Consider the following 26,063-nt stretch of genomic DNA (forward strand, 5'->3'; position numbering starts at 1 on the left):
AATTAGCGGTTTGGGCTAAAACTGGACAGGGCTTGCTGGTAGATGTCCGCCAAATCCTGAATGAAGAAGAATCTTAATTTGTTTCTGTGGGTCTTTTTTTATGGGAATGTGGATCTTTCAGATGTAGGTTCTTGACTACCACACTGTTGGAGGTTTAAAGTAGTACTATGTGTGAGTGAAAGTGGCCTACTGCATGGATGCTACAGAATTGCACACCATGCGTGAAGCACAAACGGCTGAGACAAAGAAATAAGGGCACATGGACAACGCTATGGTACTTTAATTCAAGCTGACAGTTAGAGTCTGTACGTAGTTGTTGGCCTGCCAGGAGCCAATTTGACAGGCGATGAAAAGGGAATCCACTGTATGTTTGTGCAATACAAAACATATTCACCTTGACAATCACGGACTTTACTGGAAAAGGAATGACCATTTACCATCCCCTTGCTTTGCTGGATCACATTGCCCACAACAACAACAACAACATTTTATAATTGAAGTCGTTTTTTGGTATAACAGGCTTTGTGAAGTTCAGAGACAAAGCTGCATAGCTGTGGATTAGATAGAAACAGGGCAGGGGGGCCAGAAGTCACGGAGGAGGATGGGGGCAAAGGTGCGGCGCTAGCAACAGCTGCCCACTCCGTGGAACCGGCAAATAGGAGGCTTGACCGCTCTTCGGACTGCACGGCTGAAATCATAGGAGTCGGATTAGTGTTGTTATTGTGCACGTCCAAAAAAAAAAAAAAAAAGAGAGAGAAAAGAAAACATAAAAAAAAAAGCTGAGACAAAAAGTGGAAGAACAATATATGGAAGGATAAAGAGAGAGAAACACAAAGTTAGGGGGGATGTTTAATTTATACCCGGTGTCACGGCACAGACTTATGAGATGAACATAAATGAGGAAGGATGTTTATGTATGAGAGGTAGGCCATCGAACAGGGGGATTGTGAAACTGTTGAAAACACACACACACACACACACACACACACACACACACACACACACACACAACACACAAACACAAGCATTGGGAGTAGAGGAATGCAGGGTTGACAAGGTTGGCTTGTGAAGTGTGGGCATCCATGCCGAGCAGCGACAGAGCACTGTGCCAAGGCTGGAGCACAAGATGGGCTTCACCTGCCTGGGGCTCTGGCAGTCAGTGGTGGGGGGGCACTGCCCGATAGAGGCCAACCCCATCCTCAATGATTAATGGGGGTCTGTGACTGTGCCTGGCAGGTTCAAAGAGGCGGGGGGGGCTTTGGGAGGTAGCTTGTGATAGTAGTATAAACCTTTGTGAGGTTTTCCCAAAGTTCCACACAACATAAGAGGGTGTCTCCAATTTCCATTTGTGTTTGAAAACACCGAACCATTTCACATTGCTAAATGACCATGACTGCATGAGTCTTTGCTTTCTATAGCATTTCCAAGGTTGTTTTTTTTCTGATGAAGGTGTAACCATACATCGTCACTGTTATGCACCTTAAAAAATAAAATCATCAAGTAAGAAGACATCTGTGTTGCACCGGCAGTTTTTTGCTATTTATGCTGTTGTGTCCTGCCTTGGTTGCACCGGATTGTTGTGGTCTGCAGAAGTGCAGAGAACTTCCCCTTTTTTTCTTGTTTTTTTTCTTCTTCTTCTTCTTTTTCTGAAGGGTATAGTGAGATTTAGATGCACTGCAGCAGATGTTACTCTGGTCACAGTTGTGCATTTAATTTGAGTTGGAGATGAGATATGCTGGCAGCTGCTGACGGAAACAGATGACGTGACACACACACACACACACATTCTTTCTCACCCATAAACACACATGGTTTTAGTAATGCATATTTCTTTTTCTTCTTTTTTTAAATACTCCCTTGAAACTACTTCTTACTGGCAGCAAACACAACCATGCATGTGAAACGAGCAAACGGCTTTGTAATTCTCTGACCGTGCAAGTGTTGGCCCAGGCTGCTAAAATGAAAATTTGCTTTACACTGTCCACCCACCACTCTCAGATAGCAAAAAGAGCTTTAATGTAATCACACTATGGCCAAACCAGTAGCCCTCAAGGCACACTGTTTCTGCTGCTGTTACCTTTAACACGACTGGCACTTGCCATTTTTGCCACGGTGTGACTAAAGCGAAGCAAGATTAAAAATTACTTAAACTGCCGATAGCCAGAAATGTTGAATTTTACAGTACGATGTGCTGGAATTGTTTTCTGTGTGCCTCTAATAGGTGAAACATAACCACCAAATTAGTACGTACATGCACCTCATCAAGTTTGGATCCTTCTAGTCTACAGTTGCAGTAGTAAATAGGCAGACCAAAACAATAACAAAAGACAGAGCAATGGCGTCATTGCAGTCGGATTCTCCTGGTTAGGATTCCTTCAGTGTTCATACATTAAACATTACAGTCCACATAACTCAACACATATAAAACATACATTAAACATTACAGTCCACATAACTCAACACATATAAAACATACATTAAACATTACAGTCCACATAACTCAACACATATAAAACATACATTAAAATAGGCCATTCCTTTTTAAACATAGATCTCTGTGGTTAGTTTTTGTCCATAACAGTGGTAAAGAATTTCATGTTCTCATCAAGTTATATACTACTGTGCGTTTTAGGTAATTAGTGTTTGCCCTGGGGAGTGAAAACTTTGGCCTTCTGTTGCCTCTCTGGTGGCATATTTACTGTATATCACTCTAAATTGTGTTATAATTGGACTATACGGATATGATTAAGTTTTTCTTGCTCATTGTTGCATTTCTAACAGGATAAGGTTGCATGTTGACTTAAGAATTCAGTGCCCGTATCATTTGTGGCTATTTTTGTCACACACACACACACACACACACACACACACACACACACACACACACACACACACACGGTCATTGTGGAGCTGTTACCATGGTGGCTCCCACAATATTCTCATTTTTTTCCTTCCAATAATGAACAGTCCATTAATCTAAGGAAGTAATTAAGGTGGAAGATTTGAGGTGTTCCCTCCAACATAATCTGGGTTGCCACAGGGTGACCAGACAGGTCTTTGTCCTGATAATGAGACACTGGACATGTGTTAATGAGGCAGAATTATACATCAGGAGCACGGACAGTTTAGATCAGTGTAACTGCACTGAATGGAGATGATGATCTGGGCAAACTACTTTCTCTCTTCTGGTAGTCTAACAGTGGTGGGTCAATGACAAAATGGCTCATTCTGAACTGCAGATATTTGTTAGCTTTTTCAATGCAGACAGCAGCAGCAACGCAAGTGCTAATTTACAAGTCAGTTTGGAGACTGACAGTTTCTGACATGCTCAATACTTAACTGATCTATCTACTCAAGCGGGACGCCTGTGTGTCTGTGTGTGTGTGTGTCTGTGTGTGTGTGTCTGCCTGTGTCTGTGTCCGTGCGTCTGGGCATCTGTCTTTGGAATATCTCATGAACCGTTCGTCCAATCTACTTCAACTGAACTTGGGGTTTTGGATTTTGGAGCAATTTGGACAGCATTGGATATTAAAAATAAAACTAAACGGTCAAACAATAAACTGCTGGTGCAGCACGCTCTGGACACGCTCTGGACAGCAGCGGGGGTTGGGGGAGGTTTACCGGCTTGGGCTGCGGTTCACTTTTTGCAGCTCCTAACCTAACATGTTAACATGTAACTTGTCTTCACGTTCCGGGAGCACAAGCGGATAGCTGACAGGAACATCGCAAATGTTGGGGGGGGAAAAAAGGCGTAACGCTGGCTTTTCCGTGTCTATTTAACGGAAACTCAATAGAAAGCCATTTGCCAACACTAAATATCAAACAAAAGCCAGACAATATATCGTATGAAGTTGCTGTGAGCTGCACATTCACCGCTTCTAAGCCGAGGCGGATTAGAACCTAATCTTGGTGCTTATTTCTCCACAGCGCCGTGCAATGCCAGAATATCTCGGCGCTGAACCGGGCAGACACAGCAGTTTTTGTCAGACTCCCCCCCGGGTCTGGTTAATACTGCTAACTTATGACACTAATGACATTACCAAAATACCCCAGCGAATCAAATCCATACGTCAACGTTAACCGTCAAGTTGTTAACGATAATGCGAGACGAGACAACACCGCCGTCATTACAAACGCTGACTGTGGTGATATCGACATGCAATACCGTTGACGAAAAAGACAACACTTAACTTTTTTTTTTCTCTCTCTCTCTCTCTCTCTCTCTCTCTCTCTCTGCACGTGTGCTTGCACGCACGCACACACACACACACACACACACACACACACACACACACACACACACACACAGAGTCCGGTTCTGGTGGTTGATTAACGCAGATGTGCTGATTATCTCTCACAAAGGGCTGGGTGGGTAGCACACCGCCATGAGTCCGTGAGGCTAATGTCTGCTTACGCCACATGTTCATTGTGATATTTTGTGATTACATTCTGAATCTGTAACGTTCTCTGTCAGGTAAATATAGTAGGACAATGTGTTCCTCTGATATAGATGTGGCCTTCACTGTAAGCCTGTAGTAGGCTGTACAGCGGAGTTGCATTTTAAGTGGTTCGGGGTCCTTCTGTAAGTAATTTTGGGGTACAATTTGGTTTTGGAGAATTCTACAAGCAGCATTACCACAGGCCAAGTAATCGGCCCGTTCCAAACAGGCACATTTTCAACAGGCACTGTACTAGTACTATGAAATAAGGCATTTCCGTTTCTCTCCAGTAGGCTAATCAGGCAAGTCAACTAAGAACTTTCATTTCTTTAAAACATCTTTTTTTACCTAACTTCAAACTACCTGCTCTTGCTTCTGATTATCTCCACCAAGGTCAGGTTTTTGTTTGTCCGTTTGGTGGCTTGTTTGTTTGTCTGTCAGCAGGATTACAGAAAAACTACTCACCCGATTTTTCATGTAACTTGGTGGAAGGGTGTAGCATGGGCCGAGGAAGAACCCATTGAATTTTGGCTCGGATCTGAATCACCGGGCGGATGGACGCACAAATTATTTTTCACTTTCGTTAACATTGCGAAAATAGGGCATTGGTGCTGAATTCATGTGGTGGTCGGAATAATCGGAAGAAAAATCACACTGCAATAACACTGTGAGATAGGGCAGGGGTTCTCAACTGGTCTCACCCTGTGACCCCCATTTTCCCGTGGTCATTAAGTCGCGACCCACTTTTATAGGATTCATACCAAGCAAATTTCATGCCCTCATGTGCAAGCACTTCTTACATATCATACCCTGTGGGTGTCTGTCCCTTTTTTATCCTCATTGTACGAAAATCCACATTTTAAATACTCCGGGGTCACAAACCGGACACAAACTTAAAGTGAACGTTCATCAAATGGTGGTTACCATGGCTACGGCGCTAGACTGCTGCACGGCTCTGATGCACGATCTGTCAAAATATAAGTCCAAAATCAGATGCGCATTCAATATTATTTATTTATTTATCGACCAGCTGTCTCAACCCACCAGTTGCGAATCACTGAGATGGGGCATTTGTGCTGCATTCATCTGGTGTCGGAATATTCGGAAGATGAGTTACCGAAAATTCCCTCTGCATTAACATGGTGAGATAGGGCATACCTTGGCAGAGGTCGGCCATCTCCAAGTGCCCTTCTTGTTATACCTGTAAATAATGTAAATAATGTCTCTCTAATGTGTAGGTGCATGTAAATAGCTTTGTATGGGCATGTGTACATTTGTGTATTTACTGTATGTATTTTTACATTTTTAGGGGAATCAGTGGGTGTGGCAATGCCTGGGAGAGTGTTTGTCTGTGTATGTGGGAATGTATTTGTGTTGTTTTGCTTCATGTACTGTATTTGCTGTATAGTTATTTTAAGGACCCCCTTTAACCCTTGTGTTGTCCTAGGGTCAAATTTGACCCGTTTTCAAAGTTTTTTTTATATCAGAAATATGGGTTTCTTACAACCAAATTGCCCAAAATTAACATGGATGCATGATGTACGTTGTATGGAACCCATATAACAATCTCCACAGGTATAATTAATGATTACTTTCATTGAATTTTGGGTGTTTTATTCAATTTTATAGCATTTGAAAAAAAAAAAAAAAAAAAACTTTAAATGGTTTCAAAACAGTGTCAAGACTAAACTTTGACATAAAGCAGTCTGTTATTCACTCATCATCCTCTGGTCTTGACTATTAGTAAAAAAAAAAGCATAATTTGTGCTTTTTTTAAACTCAAAAATTAGGTATAATGTCATTTAAATTAGGTTTAATGACCATGAATTTAAAAAAAAAGCATTGAGAAAAGTGACAAAAACACGTGTGTTAGGCATTATTTCATCTGATATCCTTTACCTGTTCATTCACTTATTTATTAATTATGTGTCCAGTGGAATCCCAAATATCCACCCGTTTGATCCAACCCATTTTTGTTGCCCATGTTCTGTCTGTTTTTAAATTATTCACTCTGATTGTTGTTGCTGGAGCTAGTTGAAATCTTTGATATGATAAAACACACTATATACAGTTGTCGCATCAAAAGAAAGATAGGGGCCCTTTTTTTTGTCAAATTAGAATATTTATAGGATTGAGCACTCAAACTATATTAAATGGAACGGTGGATATGTAGTAACTACTATATTACAATATGATAATAGATTAAATGAAACGATATAACTGACTGTAGAAAGCTGGGGAGTGCCGTGTCCCAGAGTCGCAGGATATAAATGCTAATTTTAAACTGCATTTTGTTGAAAGACCCGACTCCTCTGAGACATTTCACTTAATTCTAGCCCAGCCTCCTTCTTCTGAGTTATGTGTTTTTTTTTTTTTTTTTTAGGCTGTATAGTTTTACAGCCCCGCTTGATTGAGTTATACATTCTCATCAATGACTGTGGCTCATTATTACAGTATAATTACAACACGATCCATCTCACTGCAGTTCCTCATTGTGGCCGCTGTCTCCCAGCTCCTTGTTAATGGGTATTTACAGAGGCTACGTGTGCCTTTTGTGTGAGCTTCAGAGTGCACGGAGCAAATTACCACATCTAATTTAACTCCCTTGTTTTGCATTCCGTCAGTAAGCATATCCCATTAATTACAAACCTAGTCAAGGATTTAATGGTTTTCGATAAGGTACCAATGTTAATACATCATACATTAAAACACGGATTAGTGTAATCGATTTTAAATGTGTTGTGACACCCGGATGATTTGTGCTTTTTAGTCATTGGGTTGATTGTTTATTTAGCGTGTTATAGTTATAGCTGGTAAAGAAAAGGTCAGCTGTAAAGTCTCGACAAGTTGTGATGCTTTATTCCTACTTTGCTGTGATTGTGATATATGAGGCACATCAGGCCATATCCTATCTTGTTTGTCTTACTTTCAATATGAAAAACAATAATTTAATAGGCATTAGGGCTGCACAATTAATCGCATTTTTTTTTTTTATCGAAATCGCAATATGGACTAGTGCAATATCCAAATCACAGGTGGGGCGCAATATTTGTCAAAGGCAAAATCTGTGTCCAACCGTTCTGAATGAAGTACTGTGGTGCTGCAGAAATGTGACTACAAATCCTATCCTACAGACTAAAGAAAAAAATCTTTGTTTTCTACAGATCCTCACAAAAATCACACTTTTTATATATATATATATATATATATATATATATACTGCATATTGTTCCCCCTCTCTTCCCCCTTTCACGTCTAAGCTGTCCTGTCACAATTAAAGGCCAATTATCTTTAAAATATAAAGAAAATACTGTATTTTCCTCACATCGTGCAACCCTAATAGACATGTTCCAAAAAGTAAAGAAAAGGTAGCACATCTCAAGTTCCCAAGTTAAGGAGGACAAAATACGTCTTTGTGCCGAAACGCATTTATTATGATGTGAGCTGGATTTAAAAAAGTGCAATGACAGTATTTTGTCCTCCTTAACTTAGGAACCTGAGATGTGCTACCTTTTCTTCACTTTTTGGAACATGGCTATGGGATTTTGGGTTTAGCACTCACACCAATTATCCCAATTGTTGAAACACAATCTCCCCTGTCAACTCATTAGTGTAATAGGCTTTTAAAAAATATTTTTTTAAATGAGCGAATGAAACTCTTAAAATAAAAAAAAATCAATTGCGCCTCATTTTGCTTTGTGTGGAAACGTAATTCCATTGTCACAAAATGTATGCTAGCAAGAAAGTGCCGTCTCTCTCTCTCTCTCTCTCTCTCTCTCTCACTCCCTCACTGCTTCCAGTCCTTCCATTCTTATTTCTCTCGCTTCCTCCGAGTGGACTCCTTTGTCACAGTGGCTCCCCGATGCAGTGTTTAACTGTTACAATACAACGTTCAGCCTCTCAGACACAGCTCAGTCTTAACCACACAACAATCCAGCACTAACCCTGGAGGGCTGTGGCTTCCCAGAGACAGAAAACAACCAGTGAATCAATATTTGTACCATACCTTCCCAACTATTTTCTCACCTCTTTGTGCTTTGAAGTTTTTCATCGTTTACTCTTATTTTTTGCTTCTCTTGCTGAAAGAGAGAGAACAGTGGTGAGTGGTAAAGTGGGTCACCCCCTCTCGTATATATAGTAGTTGAGGAAAGACAAAGACTCTCTCGCTCTGTGGTGTAAGGCTGTTTTTCCGCCCTAGGCACCGACGTGACAGCAAATGCAAGCCGATGGACTTGAAGGGGCCATCGAGTGCTTGAGATGCTACCTTGGCGTAAATGCTGTAGTCCCAGTTCCCCGGGGATTCAAGCAGTAAATATGACAATCCACCAGTCCAGGCTTTTTGGTTTTGGTCTGTAGTTTTGAAAAGAAAAGAAAAAAGTTTAAAAAAAGTGCATAAACACAAAGATTGAGTTGGACATTGACAAAAAAAAGAAATAAAACAAACATTTCCATCTCACAGTTGGCTTTTTCCCAGGTGGGTAGCGAGCAAGGGGGGGACGGGGGGAGGGCAAGCATGTCTCTGTTGTTAAATTACAGTCTCCTGCTAGCTGGTAGGTGTGCCTAATCAGCAGGTTTGGATCTGGAAAGGCAACATGACCCTCTCCGTGTGTTGGCTGAGACATATGGTACTGTGGTTAAAACGATCCCTGGCCGACGGCGTGGATCAGTTGTGACAGCAAAAAACACTATCCGGTGGGAATTTGCGTCGAAAAGAATCGAAGGACCCCTTTATCCAGGAAACTGTTCCAAAAACCTGAGTTACGGCAGGAAAAGCTTGGCCTCATTTTGTTCCAACCAATACAAGCTCTGCCAGCTATGATTTGTAGCACACAATCAGACTCCGTTGAGTCTTTTTAAAAACGGCTACACTCAAAGTGAGAGATGGTCCCATCGTGATCTGGTATCAAGGAAGTGGTTTTGCAGCTGCACTGGTGCTTAGTTGTCGTTAGTTTGTCGTCCCATTGTGCGGTGCACTGCTAAGCCAAGTCAACGTGCAGTTCTTTCCTACAGTATTTAACATTTGTGATGACTATGTGTCAGCATTCTGCTGGTATTCCTATACTCATGAGGACCAAATGTTATCACAAAGGTAGAAGAATCCTCCATGCAAAGCAGAGTATACAGCGAGACTTTATTCTGTTATAAATCACAGATAAAGTCTCCGCTACCGTACGTGTAGTTAGCAGTGGATTGCAATGGAGTGTAGCAGCACTTTCTACCGTCAGAAATCGCAGATAAAAGCTTCTAAACCAAGTACTACACAACCGTACATGTTTCAGCAGGAATGTGATCCGAAATTGGGGAGAAATTCACAACATCCGCAACCAAGATTGCAGCTTTCCCTGGTGTTAGCATGTAGCTACATGCGGCGGTGTATGTAAACGTTCATACACCCACAGTAGCACAGTAGAGCAGATGACCATATATAGAAATCCGGCTCAGTATGACATCATACGGATCACAGGAATTTCTTTTAAATACGTTTATCTTATTATTTATATACATGAACATCCGACAGAAAATATAACAGGTCTGCTTTAAAGCTTTAGTGCGTAACTTTTTTAATATTAAAAGTCCCATGGCATGAACATTTCACTTTATGAGGTTTTTTAACATTAATATGAGTCCCCCCAGCCTGCCTATGGTCCCCCAGTGGCTAAAAATGACGATAGGTGTAAACCGAGCCCTGGGTATCCTGCTCTGCCTTTGAGAAAATGAAAGCTCAGATGGGCCGACCTGGAATCTTCTCCTTATGAGGTCATAAGGAGCAAGGTCACCTCCCCTTTCTCTGCTTTGCGCGCCCAGAAAATTTTGCCCACCCATGAGAGAGAGACATCATGGCTTTTGAACGAGCAAAGTGGCAGTTGGTCAAGGCCACACCCCCACCCTCCACCTTGCCCCAAGGTCTATATAAAAGCATCCAAAGAACACCATGTCATGGGCACTTTTAATGAACATCTGTTACATTCGAGCCACTTCCAAATGAGTTGATACAAAGCTAAATATCAACTCCACAAAACTCGTCTGGCGAAAATCCAGCGCAGAAACTCGAGTAAAGATAATTACCTCGTCTGTTTTTTTGAATCCTCTGTGTCCTCCTTGGTTACAAGCAATCCTTCCGCGATCGCAGAAGGCTTGTATCATGTGGATGCAAAGACCATGTTGTTGTCATTACTTTGAATTCCTCATGGGGGAGACAGAAACTACGCACTGCAGATTTAAGGTTAGGTATGTAGTAATGGAGGGACCACGTTAGGGTTATGTCATGACTGTAGTCAAAGAAGTCCTTTAGATGTTAAATACATTTGTTGTCTCCCTCTCTTCATTCCAGGAAACTACTATGGGACCCCTAAGCCCCCTGCAGAGCCCAGCCCCGTGCAGCCCGACTTGGTGGATCAGGTTCTGTTTGATGAAGAGTTTGACACGGAGATCCAGCGAAAACGCACAACCTCGGTCAGTAAGATGGACAGAAAGGACAGCGCCGCGCCAGAGGAGGAAGACGAAGACGAGAGGCCTCCGATGGTCAACGGCCTGGCTGGTGAGAAAGATGCATTTGTCTTGTTCGTGTGACTGCTTCTGCAATTCCTACAGCTTAGTTGTAATGCGACGGTGCTTCCTACCACTTTATTTCCAAAAAATGGTACTGTGGTTAAAACGATCCCTGGCCGACAGCGTGGATCAGTTGTGACAGCGAAAAACGCTATCCGGTGGGAATTTGCGTCGAAAAGAATCGAGGTGTTTTTTGTTTGCGTGAATAATTTCAGCAATCCATTATACTTTTCTCAGAATGCAAAGCAGCAGGATCTTTTCTTCTCTCCGCACCTTATTATTCTGTTCTCCAAACAAACACTGTCAGGATTAGCTGTTCTGCATGCAAGGTCAGCACTAAATCATAGCACTGCCAAGTCAAGAGGTAGTCAAAGTCTGGCAGAGATCAACAGAAGCCATCTCTCGGTCAGAGGGATTGACTTTGTCCTTGTTCAAATTCTCCCACAAGGATATCCTCACATGGCTCGTGGCATAAACAAAATCACATCATGTTTCAGCTAATGGGGACTAGTTCTCATATCGAAAGCACTTCAGAAACCTCTGACTGCTGTGTTATTATAGAACATGCAAAAATAAAATGGTAATTCTCAGAATGATGTGCCAACATGTTACATAATAACCATCCGTATGGTTAGTTTTCTCTCTCATAATATCATCCACCCATCTAAAAACCAGCCAGCTACAGCTATCAGCTGTCTTATCTCAAATGCAGTTTATTGTGGAATTAATTGTTTAAGTGATGAGGATGTACAATAGAAGGAGGTGGAGGAAGACGTGTTACCATGCCATACCAGGTAGTTTAATACGGCAATTTTTCAGCGTTCTCGTGCGTTGCAGAGGCCTGCGTGCCCACATCTGCTACAGCCCACTTTATATATCTCTGCAAGGTGCTGAAAGCTGCTATAGCCTCGAGCAAGTGTCTGTATGTAGTCAATTATTCTGACTTTATAAGGGCAGATACCCCTCCATGGTTTCATGATAGGGGGTGGGGGGGAGTCCCCAATTTCAACACAAAAAGCTCTTGGCTTCTTCCAGTCAACAGCTGTCACTTTCCATCCCCACCATTCAATCAGCCCATCCAAACAGACTGAGTATTCAATGCCATGGTGAAGCTAGGTCATACTCAGCCAGATGAAAACCTGCAGATAAGAACCTCACACAGACAGCCACACACACACACACACACCCATCAAGATTAGGCAAGTACACACACACACACACACACATGCAGCAGCCTGTGTGATGCGTACCGAGTTCTGAAGTGGCGCTCGGGCTGGGTTGAAGCGTTGGTCAGCTCTTGCCCTTGCCTGGGAGGCAGTTCCCAGTACATCGCTGCTGACATGCAAATCCTACGGCAATTGCCGCGCTTCCGTCCTCTCTCTATCTCTGTGTACTCTCGCTGTGTCTCCCTCTCTCTCTCTCTCTCTACCCCTTTTTCCTCTCTTGTGGATGTAACCGTCCACCCAGTGTACAGAGGAAGATCAACTCGAGCGACAGCAGCAGCAGCAGCGGCAGCCGGGAGAGATGCAAGGAGCCCAGAGGAGCTCCAATGGCGCCACATACTCACCTCCTGTCTCTTTCTCCTTCTACCATCTCCCATACCCTTACTCCCAACCCATCCCTCTGTCTGTCTCCATGCCTGTGTCCCTCTCACCATGCCCGGCCACAGAGCACAAGGACAAGGCGGAGTGGCGGAAGACGGTACCCAGCTACAACCAGTCAGCCGGCGCCATGGACATGCGTGTGTGGAACACGCAGGACGAGGGTCAAGAGTCCCTGCCTAAAAACTGGGAGATGGCCTACACGGAGACCGGCATGGTCTATTTCATAGAGTAAGTAGCCTTTTGTTTTGGTCCTATTAGAGCTCAACAGGGTGGTTCCAGAAGTAGAAATCCCGTTCAGTTTCTCCGTGAGGACTTTAATTTATCGACTAACCACGAGCCACGAGGTTTGGGAAACAAAAGTAGTTCCTCCTGTAGAAGCGAGACGTCCATATAAAATCACCGTTGTTTTAAAGGTGCTCTAAGCGATGTCACGCGTTTGGTCACCTACATCAAGCATTTCCTCACTATCCGCGAGCTGCCTGTCCCCTGAACACACTGTAAGAAAACAACCTTGGTCTCTGTAGACAGCCCAGGCTCCACAAACGCCAACAAAAACAAACCGCGCCAACCTGCACCACCAAACATAACCAACTTGGTCTTCCAGCCAATAACCGATAAGAAGGATTTGGGGGTGAGGTTTGGGGTTTTAGTGCGCGGAAGGGAGGGGCAGGGGACGGGATGGGGAGGAGGGAGGGGCGAGCGAGCTAGCCTCCGTTTTGTTTGGCAGTACTTCGAACGTCAACAAGAAGTGCTGTCACCCAACATCGCTTAGAGCACCTTTAAGAAAAAAACACGTTTCATTCACGATCCCATGGAGGAAAAACTACACCACTCCCAAACCTAACGTAAATAAAAAAGCGACGTCTCTGATTGGTGGAACTACTGTAACCGTTACCATGGGAATGTTTACCACACCCGCGAAACCGGGAACGGCTAGCGCGAGATGCTACCATTGAAGTCTATGATGCTAATTTCTGTACACAGAATTGCCATTTTCAAAATGTTATTTTGCACAGCTTTTCCAAGCTTAAAGGAACACAGCGACTTATTGGGAATTTAGCTTATTCACCGTAACCCCCAGAGTTAGACAAGTCGATACATACCCTTCTCATCTCCGTGCGTGTTGTAATGCTGTCTGACGGCTCCAGCGGCATCAGGCCAGCACAGAACATGCAGGTAAATGGTTCCAGTAATCCTACTGCTCCGAATAAGTGACAAAATAACGCCAACATGTTGTGATTTATAGAGTCACATCGTGTACAAAAAACAACGTAACATGAGACACAGCCGTCTTCTAACCGTAAACAAACCGGGAACTATATTCTCAGGCGGAAGAATATAGTACTTGGGCGGAGTGATATGCTCGCAGCAAGCCTGTCTGAGAATATAGTTCCCGGTTTGTTTACTGTTAGAAGATGGCTGTGTCTCATGTTACGTTGTTTTTTGTACACGCTGTGACTCTACAAATCCCAACATGTAAATAGGAACATGTTGGCGTTATTTTGTCACTTTTGTCACAATTTGGAGCAATAGGCTAGTTGGAACCAGTTACCTGCAGGATCTGTGCTAGGCTAAGCTAATGCTGGAACCGACAGGCAGCGTTACATCACGCACGGAGATGAGAAGGGTATGTATCGACTTACTCTGGGGGTTACGGTGAATAAACTTAATTCCCAATAAGTCGGCGTGTTCCTTTAAAACTATTTATATAATCGTTTAATGAAGCGTTGATGGCCATATTGAACAGGGGAAAACCCTTCCGGAACCAGATACAAATGGGCGGTCATTGTTGAGCTCTATTACTCTCCTATTACATCAGCCTTGTGCTATAATCCCATCCCCAGTACACTCCACATTTGTCTCTTTCACCGCCACGGTAAGCCAAATGTGTTGACAGATCTGGCAGTGAGTCCTTTCTACTCCCCAGCCAGCGCTCTCCTCTCCTCTGCACTGCATCAAACCAGGTGTTGGACATGGAAGCTATCCGCAGCCTCAGCAGTGGCAGTTGTGTTGTTCTCGATTAAGTTTTGTCTTTTATTTCCCCCCCGTGTTTGATGCCGGTGGGGGTTGTTTGTTTGTTGGCTGGTGGTAAAAGAAGCAGGCCCCTCTTTGTGTACCTGGCCTGTTAGCGTGGCAGGCAGTCAATGCTGAGGCGCCGCTGTCAGAGCCAGGTGCTGCTGCTCGCTGCTAAATCAATAGCTCATTTTGCCAGCCAGAGAAAACAACAGGCTAAATGAAGCCCGCCCTCCCTGACCTGCTCTCTCAGTTCTGCTCTTTATGATCTCTGCAGCTGCTCACTCTTTTTGTTTTTCGGTGCTCTTATGCATTCCTCCTTTTCTCTGTCCCATTCTCTCCCTGACTCTCTCTTCCTTTTACCTCAAAGGCTCTACTGAGCTTTGTTGAATTTTTTTTAAAGGCGTCTTTAATAAGCCATTTGATCCCAAAGGATTAGAAGGTAGCCACACTTTCTGTTTTTTCTTTTTCTTTTTCTGGGAGCTTTAGCTCTGTTTGTTTTTTTCGAGGGGGAAGAATAGCTCCTGGGTGAAGTGGCTCCTGTGAGTTGCCAGTGCTAATTGCTTGATTGTCGCAGCAACTTAAATGTTTGTAAAATGTTTTTTTGTTTTTTTAAACTGCGTCTAAAGCCATGTATCCTCTTTGTACTTCAGTCACAACAGCAAGACCACTACTTGGCTGGACCCACGCCTTGCCAAGAAGGCCAAGCCTCCCGAGAAATGCGAGGAAGGAGGTGAGACAGTCTCTGCAGATAGTTGGTATGGTAGTAACATTTGCGTGGGCACTTATCCCCATTTAGTCCCACTCATATACTCTCCTCCCTACCCCCCCACACACACAAGTTTGTTTTACTATCTTTGTGGGGACCCATCATTTACATAATGCATTCCCTAGCCCCTTACCCTAACCTTAACCATCACAACTAAATGCCTAACCTTAACCCTTACCCTCACCCTAACCATAACCTAATTCTAACCCTAATCCTAAAACCAAATGTTAACCCTAAAACAGCCCTTTAACCTTGTGGGGTCCAACATTTTGGTCCCCACAAGGCTGTGCAGACCCCACAAGTATACTGTATTCTCCAGTTTTTGGACCCCACGAATATAGTAAAACAGGTACACACACACACGCACACACACGCACACACACACACACACACTTCATCCCAACTCCCTGCTGCATAGAGCAGCGTGTGCTCGAGCCGCATCCCTGCCTAACAGGCGGCGATTGAACAGCTGAGCTGGCCTGGTCGCTGTCTTGCCGATGGCACAGCACAAAGCTCCAGTCTGCAGCCTGCCCCTCGCCTCCTAATGGCTTCTGGGACACATGCAGGGAGCTCATCAGTGCAGCATCTCTCAAAAGGCAATTTCCTATGGCCCCTCTTGCGTTAAGATCTCCTCTGCGCCACGTGTGTTTTTCACACAGCAGCAGGGACTCAAGATGTTGCACACATACACACTGCTGGAAAGAAAAGGCTACCATTTTCCACGGAGGCTGCTTAACAACTCAGCATTTTCTCCTTCTCCCCCCTGCCTCCTCCACAGTGTGTATTAAGCCATAAACACGTATGTGACAAACGAAAGCAGTCTTCCTGTTCTCTAGGTGTAGGTAAGCATGCTGTGAGGCTGCCAGTCATAGCACCATCCCGCATTGCGTGTGTCCAATTGTCCGTGTGGTTGCCTCAGCAGTTTTCTAAAGTAATTTGCTCCTGCCTTCTCCCCTGTCTGTTCTCCCATCAGAGCTGCCCTACGGCTGGGAGAAGATTGTGGACCCCCAGTACGGCACCTACTACGTAGAGTGAGTAAACTTCTCCCTGTGCATGAACAGACCCAGGAGGATGCAGCTGTGAAAAGATGTGGTGGATGTAGAGAGTATGGCTTGTCTCCCACTCGAATTCAGTCTCCCTGTGTCTTGGCTAAAGTGACAGTCAACCCTGTAGGTTCAACACAGGGCTTCAATCTACGTTATACATGTGTGGGCCCTCTGTCCAGCTGTGTCTGCACGCTTGATTTCACTAACTAGAAAGTAAGAGTGTCCCACACCCTGGCTCCATATGCATTTCAATCAGGAGAGACTTCATTTAGGAGTGAAATAAGTTTAATTTACTACGGTGCAAAATAGGTCAATATGTTAGAGTCAATTAGACTCCATCGCAATGTTAAATTTATAAGGTGTACAGAGATCATGGCAGAGATGAAGTACTCGAGTCAGTCCGACTCGAGTCGCTATGCTCTGGACTCTCGACTCGACTTGGACTCGCGCATCGATGACTTGGACTGGGACTCGGACTTGAGCATTCATGAAATAGGACTCAGAAGTTGGATGAAGTTTCTGACTACTTCTATGTGTAATAGGCAGTGACGGAGGACTCGAGTCCTGGACTCGGACTTCAGTCCGGCTCAAGTCACTATACTCTGGACTTGTCACTCAACTCAGACTCAAACTCAGGTAATGATGACTCGACTTGGACTCAACTCCCACTCTTCTTTGGGGACTCATACTCGAACACTTGGGACTCGAGACTTGACTCGGACTCGACAGTTGGTGACTCGACTACGACACTGGGCCATGGACATACAGGAAGCTTAAAGGGATACGCCACCGTTTGTTGAAACAGGGCTTATCACGGTCTCCCCTAGCAGTAGATGGGTGGGCCAACACATTTTTTGTGCATGCATTGTTTTTAGTCCGGTGCAACACCGGCAGCGCCGCCGCTAGTTAGCTTAGCGTAGTGAATGGAATCCTATGTTGCCGGTTAGCATGTTGTGAGTAAAAGTGAGCCGACAAAAGACAAAAAAAACAACCTAATTACTTGCACTGAGACAAAAAATGCGTTGGCCCACCTATCTACAGCCAGGGTAGGGTCAGCCCTTAGGCCTTCTTCTAAACATCATCAGAGTTAAGCGAGAAATGCATATGGAGACAGAGTGTGGAACACTTTTTTCTTACTCTCAAGTCTATTTTTTCCAGTGATCAGCACCTCATGACAGCCCTTGGTGTGCGTTGCTTTTCTATAGTATCTGATTTCACCAACTATACATATTTTTGAATAAGTTCTGTCCGATTATATTCACATCTTCTGCAACCTAAAGCCGTATCGCTGAATTCCAGAGGTATAGTTTTAAGTTTTAAACGTGCAAATTCTCAGTGGGACCTGTGGAATATGTGAAAGTGGCATATGCTATTGTCCATGCGGTAGTTTCCCACAGCCCTGCAGAAAGCAATTATGTCAGTACAGATAACATTGGTGGGTTGCAGCTTTGTGTGTGTGTGTGTGTGTGTGTGTGTGTATGTGAAAGAGAAAAGAGAGTGAAAACAACAGACACTGATGGTGTAGGGTCCCTGAAGAGGGAAACAATGGCAAGATTCCATTCTGATCGAGAGTGTAAACAAGAACACAGTGTTCCATTTCAGTCCCGTTACTGTGGTCAGAGAGAGAGCTGAGCGCGCCAGTTTATGCAAGAGGGTCATCGAGAGGCTGCCTTTCTCTGGCAAATTTTGTTTGTGAATGAACGACCAAACGCGACAACAAAGTCTCATTATTTCCTCAACTGCCAAACAAAACGCGAGGTGTGGCAATCAAGGCGGTGAGACAGAGAGGAAATGAAAGCGTGGAAATGAGAGAGCGGGGAATGTTTATCTCTCCAGACGTAACGGGGAGGATAACTCTTTGCATGAGTCATGCGCGGCAAGAGCACTTCTTGTTGAACACACACACACACACACACACACACACACACACACACACACAGCCATACCATCAGTGTCTCAGCATGTGGCTGATTCACTCTGCAGCATCAATGCATTCTGCCTTCCCAAGGTGCTGTCATGACCGGGATTTACAACTCATTACGCAGATGAGCTACCCGTCTCCATTACCATCTAACCGTGGAGGGGACAATTCATCTAGGTAGCAGGCAATGATTCAGCACACAGGTGTGACCTCATATCATTAATTGTTTTTAGATTTAGTTTGGTGCAAATTTCCCAAAGTATACTGTAGTACCGCACATCCGGAGTTAGCAAGGCTGTTCATTTTCAGCCTCTCTTGGCATGTCATATGAGGCACGTTGTCGTTCATATTCATCTTCGGTTCATTTAATCTTTTGATCCCGGGATCATAATTGCATTGGGCAGACGCTGATCCCATAATGGCAATGTGGACGATCACAGCAAAGATTGCTACTCATCCTCTCATTCCAATTCTCTTTGAATTCACTGGGAATGTCGATTCTTTTTTTTCTTTTCTTTTTTGAGGTTTGGACATGCTCTCTATTCATGTGTCTGTATGTGTTACACTTCTGGCATACACAGGTTAGGGTTTGGAAGTATCTCGGAAGTATGTATATATATATATATATATATATATATATATATATATATATATATATATATATATATATATACAAAATACATGGTTGGAGAACTGTACAGGAATGGCCAGGTGTTTTAAGCTTCTACTACTTTAGTGTCCGATGTGAGGCAATTGCACCATCTCATCTGGAATGTAAACTCCATTCAATTTCCCCCAAAAAGAACTAAAACTGAAATGATTTCCGTTAATTTTTTAAATTCTTTTTTAGTAGTTTTTTTTTAACCTGGCAGTATGGTGTTATTTTAGTTTTCGTTTTTTCATAATGGTTTTAGCATAGGTAACGTCACGCCCAAGAAGAGAACACCGATGAATACAGCAGCAGAAACATTAGCTGGCAGTCAGACTGTGTGTAGGTAACTGCATGAATAAAACTTAGTGTTGTCAAACGATTAAAATAGTTAATCGCGATTAATCGCATTAATATCATAGTTTACTCACAATTAATCGCACATTTTTATCTCTTCTAAATGTCCCTTGATTTCTTTTTGTCCCATTATTTTTTTTCTCATTTTAATGCTCTTATCAACATGGAAAAGTGGATCGGCTTGCTTTGTGCTTTTGTCGCCGGGCTTTGACGAGGGGGCGGAGAATTGGCGTCAGCTGTGTGCTCGGCCATGTGTTAATTCAGACTGGACGTGCTGCGATGATAGCTCAGTTCACAACGACTAAACACACACATCACTTTGGTCTCGTCAATGGAACCATTTGGCAACTTTTTAAAATCTTTCCATTCAGAATCTTATTGGCATCCATTTCGACGTCTCCCGGCTCGCCATCTACTCAAACGTAACGTCAGCCTACTACTCTTTGGCCGGCTCGCGAGCCCAAACAAGTGTGCGCGGAGTGCCTGTTGTTTTGTTTCCGGTCTAGCTAGATCCGGTGTGGTGTTGTAGTTTTTCTAACGTTACTAGTTGTTGCAACAGCATGTGGAAAAAAAACTACAAAGTTTGCTAGGCCAAAAAGAACGTTAATCTCGCGATGAAAAAATTGACGCCGTTAAAATGGGTTTGCGTTAGCGCCGTTAATAACGCGTTTAACTGACAGCGCTAATAAAAATAGTAGAATTGTGATGAGCGGTATGCCGACAAAAACAGGATGGAAACGTACAGTATTGCCTACGCAGAGCAAAGCTTTATCTCACAATTTTGTACCTATTTAGAGTTCTTCTTCATCTAATGTTTTTTTTTCTCTCCCTTGTGCAGCCACATCAACCAGAAGACCCAGTTTGAGAATCCAGTACAGGAAGCTAAGAGAAAGTTCAGCGTTGACACGCCCGCTGCAGTGCTGCCGCCGGCAGCTACACCCTCAGGTAACTTCACTGACAAGCAAGCCCTCTGGAGCAGAAATGGCACAGTTGTTATTTACAGTTGTTTGCAAGCGAGGAAAGATTCTGCAGTGGAGTGAGACAATCTTGTCACTCCGTTGTCACTCACTTTATCCTGAATGGTATGTAAACAAGTGGCAATGGGGAGAGAGGAGTAGGGAGAAAATGTCAGTTCAGGAAATTTGGATTTATTTTGAAACTCAAAACCACATTAAGACATGTCAATGTGTTTTAAGAGAAGCAGGAATTGAATGCTGGCATAACAAATAGGTTAACTCAACATTATAGACATTGGTGTCTGTAATCAGTTCTGCAATGTTTACATTAAATATCACAGTTTAGATTGAGGGCCAGGAAGTTTTACTCTTTCTGGTCATCAGGGAAAATAGACAGGAAGTGAGATCATTTGCTCTAAATTGCATCCTGGAATTTAAGAGAGAGAGGGAGCACAAAGTGATGATGAGAGCATATTTTCAGTCTTTGACTCTTGATTTACGCTACATTTACATTGCTACGTTTGGGTTTTTAAAGGTCCCATGGCATGAAAATGTCACTTTATGAGTTTATTTTAACATGAATATGCATTCCCCCAGCCTGCCTATGGTCCCCCAGTGGCTAGAAATGGCGATAGGTGTAAACCGAGCCCTGGGTATCCTGCTCTGTCTTTGAGAAAATGAAAGCTCAGATGGGCCGATCTGGAATCTTCCCTTTATGACATCATAAGGGGAAAGGTTACCTCCCCTTTCTCTGCTTTGCCCGCCCAGAGAATTTGGCCCACCCATGAGAAAGAGAGAGACATCGTGGCTTTCAAACGAGCGAAGAAGGGCAGTTGGTCAAGGCTAACAAATACAGTATTAGGGGACCACTAAGGTCTATATAAAAGAGACTTCAGATACAGTATTAGGGGACCACTAAGGTCTATATAAAAGAGACTTCAGATACAGTATTAGGGGACCACTAAGGTCTATATAAAAGAGACTTCAGATACAGTATTAGGGGACCACTAAGGTCTATATAAAAGAGACTTCAGATACAGTATTAGGGGACCACTAAGGTCTATATAAAAGAGACTTCAGATACAGTATTAGGGGACCACTAAGGTCTATATAAAAGAGACTTCAGATACAGTATTAGGGGACCACTAAGGTCTATATAAAAGAGACTTCAGATACAGTATTAGGGGACCACTAAGGCCTATATAAAAGAGACTTCAGATACAGTATTAGGGGACCACTAAGGTCTATATAAAAGAGACTTCAGATACAGTATTAGGGGACCACTAAGGTCTATATAAAAGCATCCAAAAAAAGCAGCATGTCGTAGGACCTTTAAGTCCTCCAAAAGCGATCTCCGTTTTGTGTTTTTAGCTCCAGTAGAAGAACTAATCTGCGTTGAAACTAACACGCCCAAACCGTGTAGCTCGTTAACATTTTCATATACTGGGGATGCGCATGCCGGGGTAAACGGGACGCGGCATGTCTACTTCGACCGTTGCTGGTTGTTGCCATGGTAACGTTAGTAGCTTAGTCTCATAACTGGCGATGTCATGACCCAATCGGGCGGCAAGGGTTGGCGTCAGTGTTGCCAAAGGTCTCCGTTTGCTAACCCTATGACCGAGACTTTGTGTGTGAATCCAACATTTATTAGCAATAAGGTTTAGTAGCAGCCAGTATGTAGCTAACGGGTAGATTATTTGAATACGTCTATGGGATAGATGCATACACTGTATGAGTGAAGCCAAAACATCTGCATCGCCCCCCGGTGGTTGTCTACAGTATAGGTCATAACTCCTGCTCTCTCTACGTTAGCGGATGGAACACGGACCAAACAAAAAAAACATCAAACACGTCACATGTTTTTGTTTTTTTCCCCAAAAGACGGTTTCAGTCATTTTAGGTAGTTGTGATCACGTCGTGATTGACAGCTGTGATTCGCCCGATCACTACTGCGCAGACTCTGGCTCCAAAATCACAAGACGGCAGCGCCCGTATCCGGGATATTTTGGCTTCACTTTTGTACAGTGGGAGGAGGTGGGGACGCGTCGTCCATCCTTCTTCACAGGCTGATGATAGCTAACCCACTGTATCAGATGGCGGTGATATTAATAAGCAGCGTCAACCCATCGGCCCATTGCGCTTTAGCTCAGTAACTGTTACATGTGTCCCGGGTCTTCCTGCTGTTCCATGAGATGCAGCGCAGGTGCCAGCGTCATGAAGACGCAGCGTTATTAAGACGCAGGTTGGAGCCTTTATAGTTCTAGCTTTTTTTTTTTTTTTTCAGTCAGTTCAGTTCACTTTTTTTATTAGATGTGTTATCCAAACACTGGAGCACTTTTATCATGCTCTTCATGCTGAGATGTCTGTCTGGAAGATGTTTTAACAGTTGACAGGCTGCTGATAAACAGCCCATTGCCTCTGAAGCAGTGATATTCAATTTGAATAATGGAGCAGCGCTTCACTGGGCGGCAGAATTCATTTTGACAAGTAGATTATGAAATTGGGCGAGCTCTGAGGTCTCTTTGTAAATGCTTTTGGCCCAGCCAGTTCGACCGCAGTTCAGAGATCCCTTTTTAGAGCGGAGGAAGGGAAGAAGAGCGGAGAGACAGAGGAGGAGGCAGAGAGGGGATGGCGGTCCAGAGTGACTTACGGTCACAAATTGCATTTTTACTGGGTCATCTGTTCATTTTCCACCTGTGGTGAATGCGAGCGCTCGACTGGTCTAATCGCCCCGGCCTCTCAGGCAGTGTAAAGCTCTGAGAAGCGGAAGCCCCCTGTGTTGTTCTAACACGAAAAAGAATTATTATACTCTTTTTTGCACGCACGCACAAAGAATGACCACATTAGTATTCTAACTAGCCTCCGTATCTCAGACAGCCCTGAGACAGAACTGTCTGCCTCTTCTCTGTTGCCCGCAGACCCCCCTCCTCCCACAGCTGAGCCTCTCTGCAGTCGGTGGATGATATTTCCTCTGTGTGCCACCGCCTCCAGCTTCCACAGCGCCCCCCCCCCCCCACCCCACCCCCACCCTCTGTGCACACTCTGCACCTTCCCACCCCTTGTTAATGACAATTAATGGCTAGTGGTCTTGCGCAAGTGTGGGGACGTATATACGTGCGGCGGCATCTAAACGCTGTTTTGACAAGGCTGGCTTGCTTGACCTCCCAGACAGTGCCGCAGAGCACAGGAGCAAGACGCAGCGCTGTGCTCGGCCATAATTACTGCGCTGACAATCCTGTCTGACATTTCCACATAATCACTTCACCCCGGGAATACACACTGTCCCTTTTGTGGCCCACAGCTTAATCAAGACCATGTAAACATAGCTCCGGTGTATAGGCTCTCTCTCTCTCTCTCTCTCTCTCTCTCTCTCTCTCTCTCTCTCTCTCTCTCTCTCTCCTCGTCTGTCAGTGTTGCTTTCGTGGCGATCATGTACGAAACAGCGCCGACGGTCTCTTGACATAGTGTGGGACCACTGGAAGGCCTGGGCGGTCTGAATCCTGTCAAACACACACATTACACACGCATCTTAAATTGTCACGAGGAATTTCACGTGATTGCACCGTTGGCGGGCATGCATACACATTCATTTACATACATAATCTTGAAAGATTTCTCTCTGACACCGCTGCGATGATGGAATATCATATTAATCATAATCTTTTTTTTTTTTTTTTTTTTTCTTCTTCAGAGCAGGTCACGTTCGTCTGGCAATTGCGACGCAGTTATGTAAATCACAATCCCATGACACATTGGGACTGGTGTGGGAGGCGGGGGCAAGAAGGGGGGAGGGGGGAGGGGGGTCTTCTATCTGTACCCTCCCCTAATGAGATTGATGTCCCACCATCTATCGGTGTGGAAACTGCCAGAGAAGAAGCCCAGCAGCGTGCAGGGACACAGCATTTAACTCGCAGTCTCCTAGGCTCAGAAATTCCCGAATTTTAGAATTTCCCGACTTTTCTGGCAAAAGCTAACTCTATTTCTCTATGTCTGTCTCATCGCTCTTATCTCTCTCTCTTTCTCTCTCTCTCACACACACACACAATTTGCCCTATTTACACATCCTGCAGGCAGCACAAAGGAAATTTGCAATGAAAAGTTTACCTGGAAAATGTCAGGTGTATTTCAGGACTTATTTATCACTGCAGTGAAAGGAATTGCTTATTTGCTGTGAGACTAGGGCAAAAATATAGACATTTTGCAATAACTGGATGTTTGTCGGCTTTATTGGCTTTGCTTTCTTTCGGCGGGATTTGTTTGAGTTTGCACTTAAATCCCGATGCTCTCGGAGCGTTTGTGTAATTACTAGCAGTGAGTGACGTGCTGTCAGACACGTTGCCACTGTGCCAATGTTGTTATGATGGAGACAGATGGCAATTTGTGAGCAAGCTTGTCAGTTTCCCTTCATACCCCGGGCACATTTTCACATACACGTACCACAGCACATAGAGAGGCACGGAAACCGGTGAACTTTAAATACGTCACGCCACCGTGACTTCATTTGATATTAAAGATGAATTGTATATCTCACTATTTATTGTAAGACTAGAGCTACGTAATTTGTTCAGGCGCGGAAGCAACAGAAGCAGTTTGGTAATTACAGTAATTAGGCCATTAAAGATATTTTTCTGCATTTCCCTGTCCATTAACTCTTGTAAATCTCTCTCTCCTCTTTTCCCACCGCCAATCCCACAGCGGAGGAGCCCGCTAGGGGAGTGCGGGGCTTCACACGAGATCCGTCTCAGCTGCAGGGCTCCATCCTGCAGACAGCACTGAGAAAAAGCCCCCAGGGCTTCGGGTTCACCATCATCGGAGGAGACCGACCCGATGAGTTCCTTCAGGTCAAAAACGTCCTTCCGGATGGGCCTGCCGCACATGACAACAAGATCGCCTCAGGTAGTCTTTCTTTCCCCACAGACACTACTGTTTATAAAAGTGCACTCCAGTATCTGTATTGCACTTTAGCTTAGCAGTAAGACTCCATCTAGTCTCGCATTGCCTGACCTATCTCCACAGCCTTGTGGAGTAAGGTCTGGCTACACCACACACTCCTTCTGGGATAGGAGAAAAAAACCACTCTGGGTTCTTTGAATTTCTTTGAAAGAATCACAATCGCAGCGACGGTGGCTCTGCTAAATGGTCTCAGGAAGGAACTTTGTCTTTTGCACCATACAAAAGAAAACTCCAAATACAATATTAAAGGGATACGCCACCGTTTGTTGAAATAGCAGTAGATAGGTGGGCCAACGCATTTTTTTGTGCATGCATTGTTTTAGTCCGGTGCAACACCGGCAGCGCCACCGCTAGTTAGCTTAGCGTAGTGAATGTAATCCTATGTTGCCGGTTAGCATGTTGTGAGTAAAAGTGAGCCGACAAAAGACAAAAAAAACAACCTAATTACTTGCACTGAGACAAAAAATGCGTTGGCCCACCTATCTACAGCCAGGTCAGACCGTGATAAGCCCTATTTCAACAAACGGTGGCGTATCCCTTTAAATGAAGTTAACTCTTCACACAATACAGTGACGTGAGCTATTTAGATCAGCCGATACATGGTTAAACCTCATTTGCTCTTACCAGTGTATCTCCGTGTGTACTTCCTCCACAGCAATCCCACCAATCAGTCCCAAAACGTCCCAGTTAGAGAGGAAATGCCGCACACATATCGTGAGTTCAGAATTACAAGGTTCTATCTCCACTTTTGGTCGAAATTGAGTTTTTGACATAATCTGATCCATTCGGTGTTTAGTAATGCCTGTG

At 44.0% G+C, this 26,063-nt stretch overlaps 1 protein-coding gene across 1 annotated transcript in view; it reads left to right on the forward strand.

The window, feature by feature from the left end:
* Positions 1-26,063, forward strand: part of magi3a (membrane associated guanylate kinase, WW and PDZ domain containing 3a) — a 184,968-nt gene that overhangs the window by 122,562 nt on the left and 36,343 nt on the right. Inside the window, exons 4-9 of the mRNA XM_028582397.1 lie at positions 10,771-10,977; positions 12,658-12,820; positions 15,259-15,338; positions 16,348-16,405; positions 20,186-20,292; positions 24,999-25,199. Of these exons, the coding sequence (XP_028438198.1) occupies positions 10,771-10,977; positions 12,658-12,820; positions 15,259-15,338; positions 16,348-16,405; positions 20,186-20,292; positions 24,999-25,199 (816 nt within the window). The remainder of the gene's footprint in view (positions 1-10,770; positions 10,978-12,657; positions 12,821-15,258; positions 15,339-16,347; positions 16,406-20,185; positions 20,293-24,998; positions 25,200-26,063) is intronic.

The sequence above is a fragment of the Perca flavescens genome, chromosome 7 (genome assembly GCF_004354835.1).
Source record: "Perca flavescens isolate YP-PL-M2 chromosome 7, PFLA_1.0, whole genome shotgun sequence".
In the NCBI taxonomy this organism is placed as follows: domain Eukaryota; kingdom Metazoa; phylum Chordata; class Actinopteri; order Perciformes; family Percidae; genus Perca; species Perca flavescens.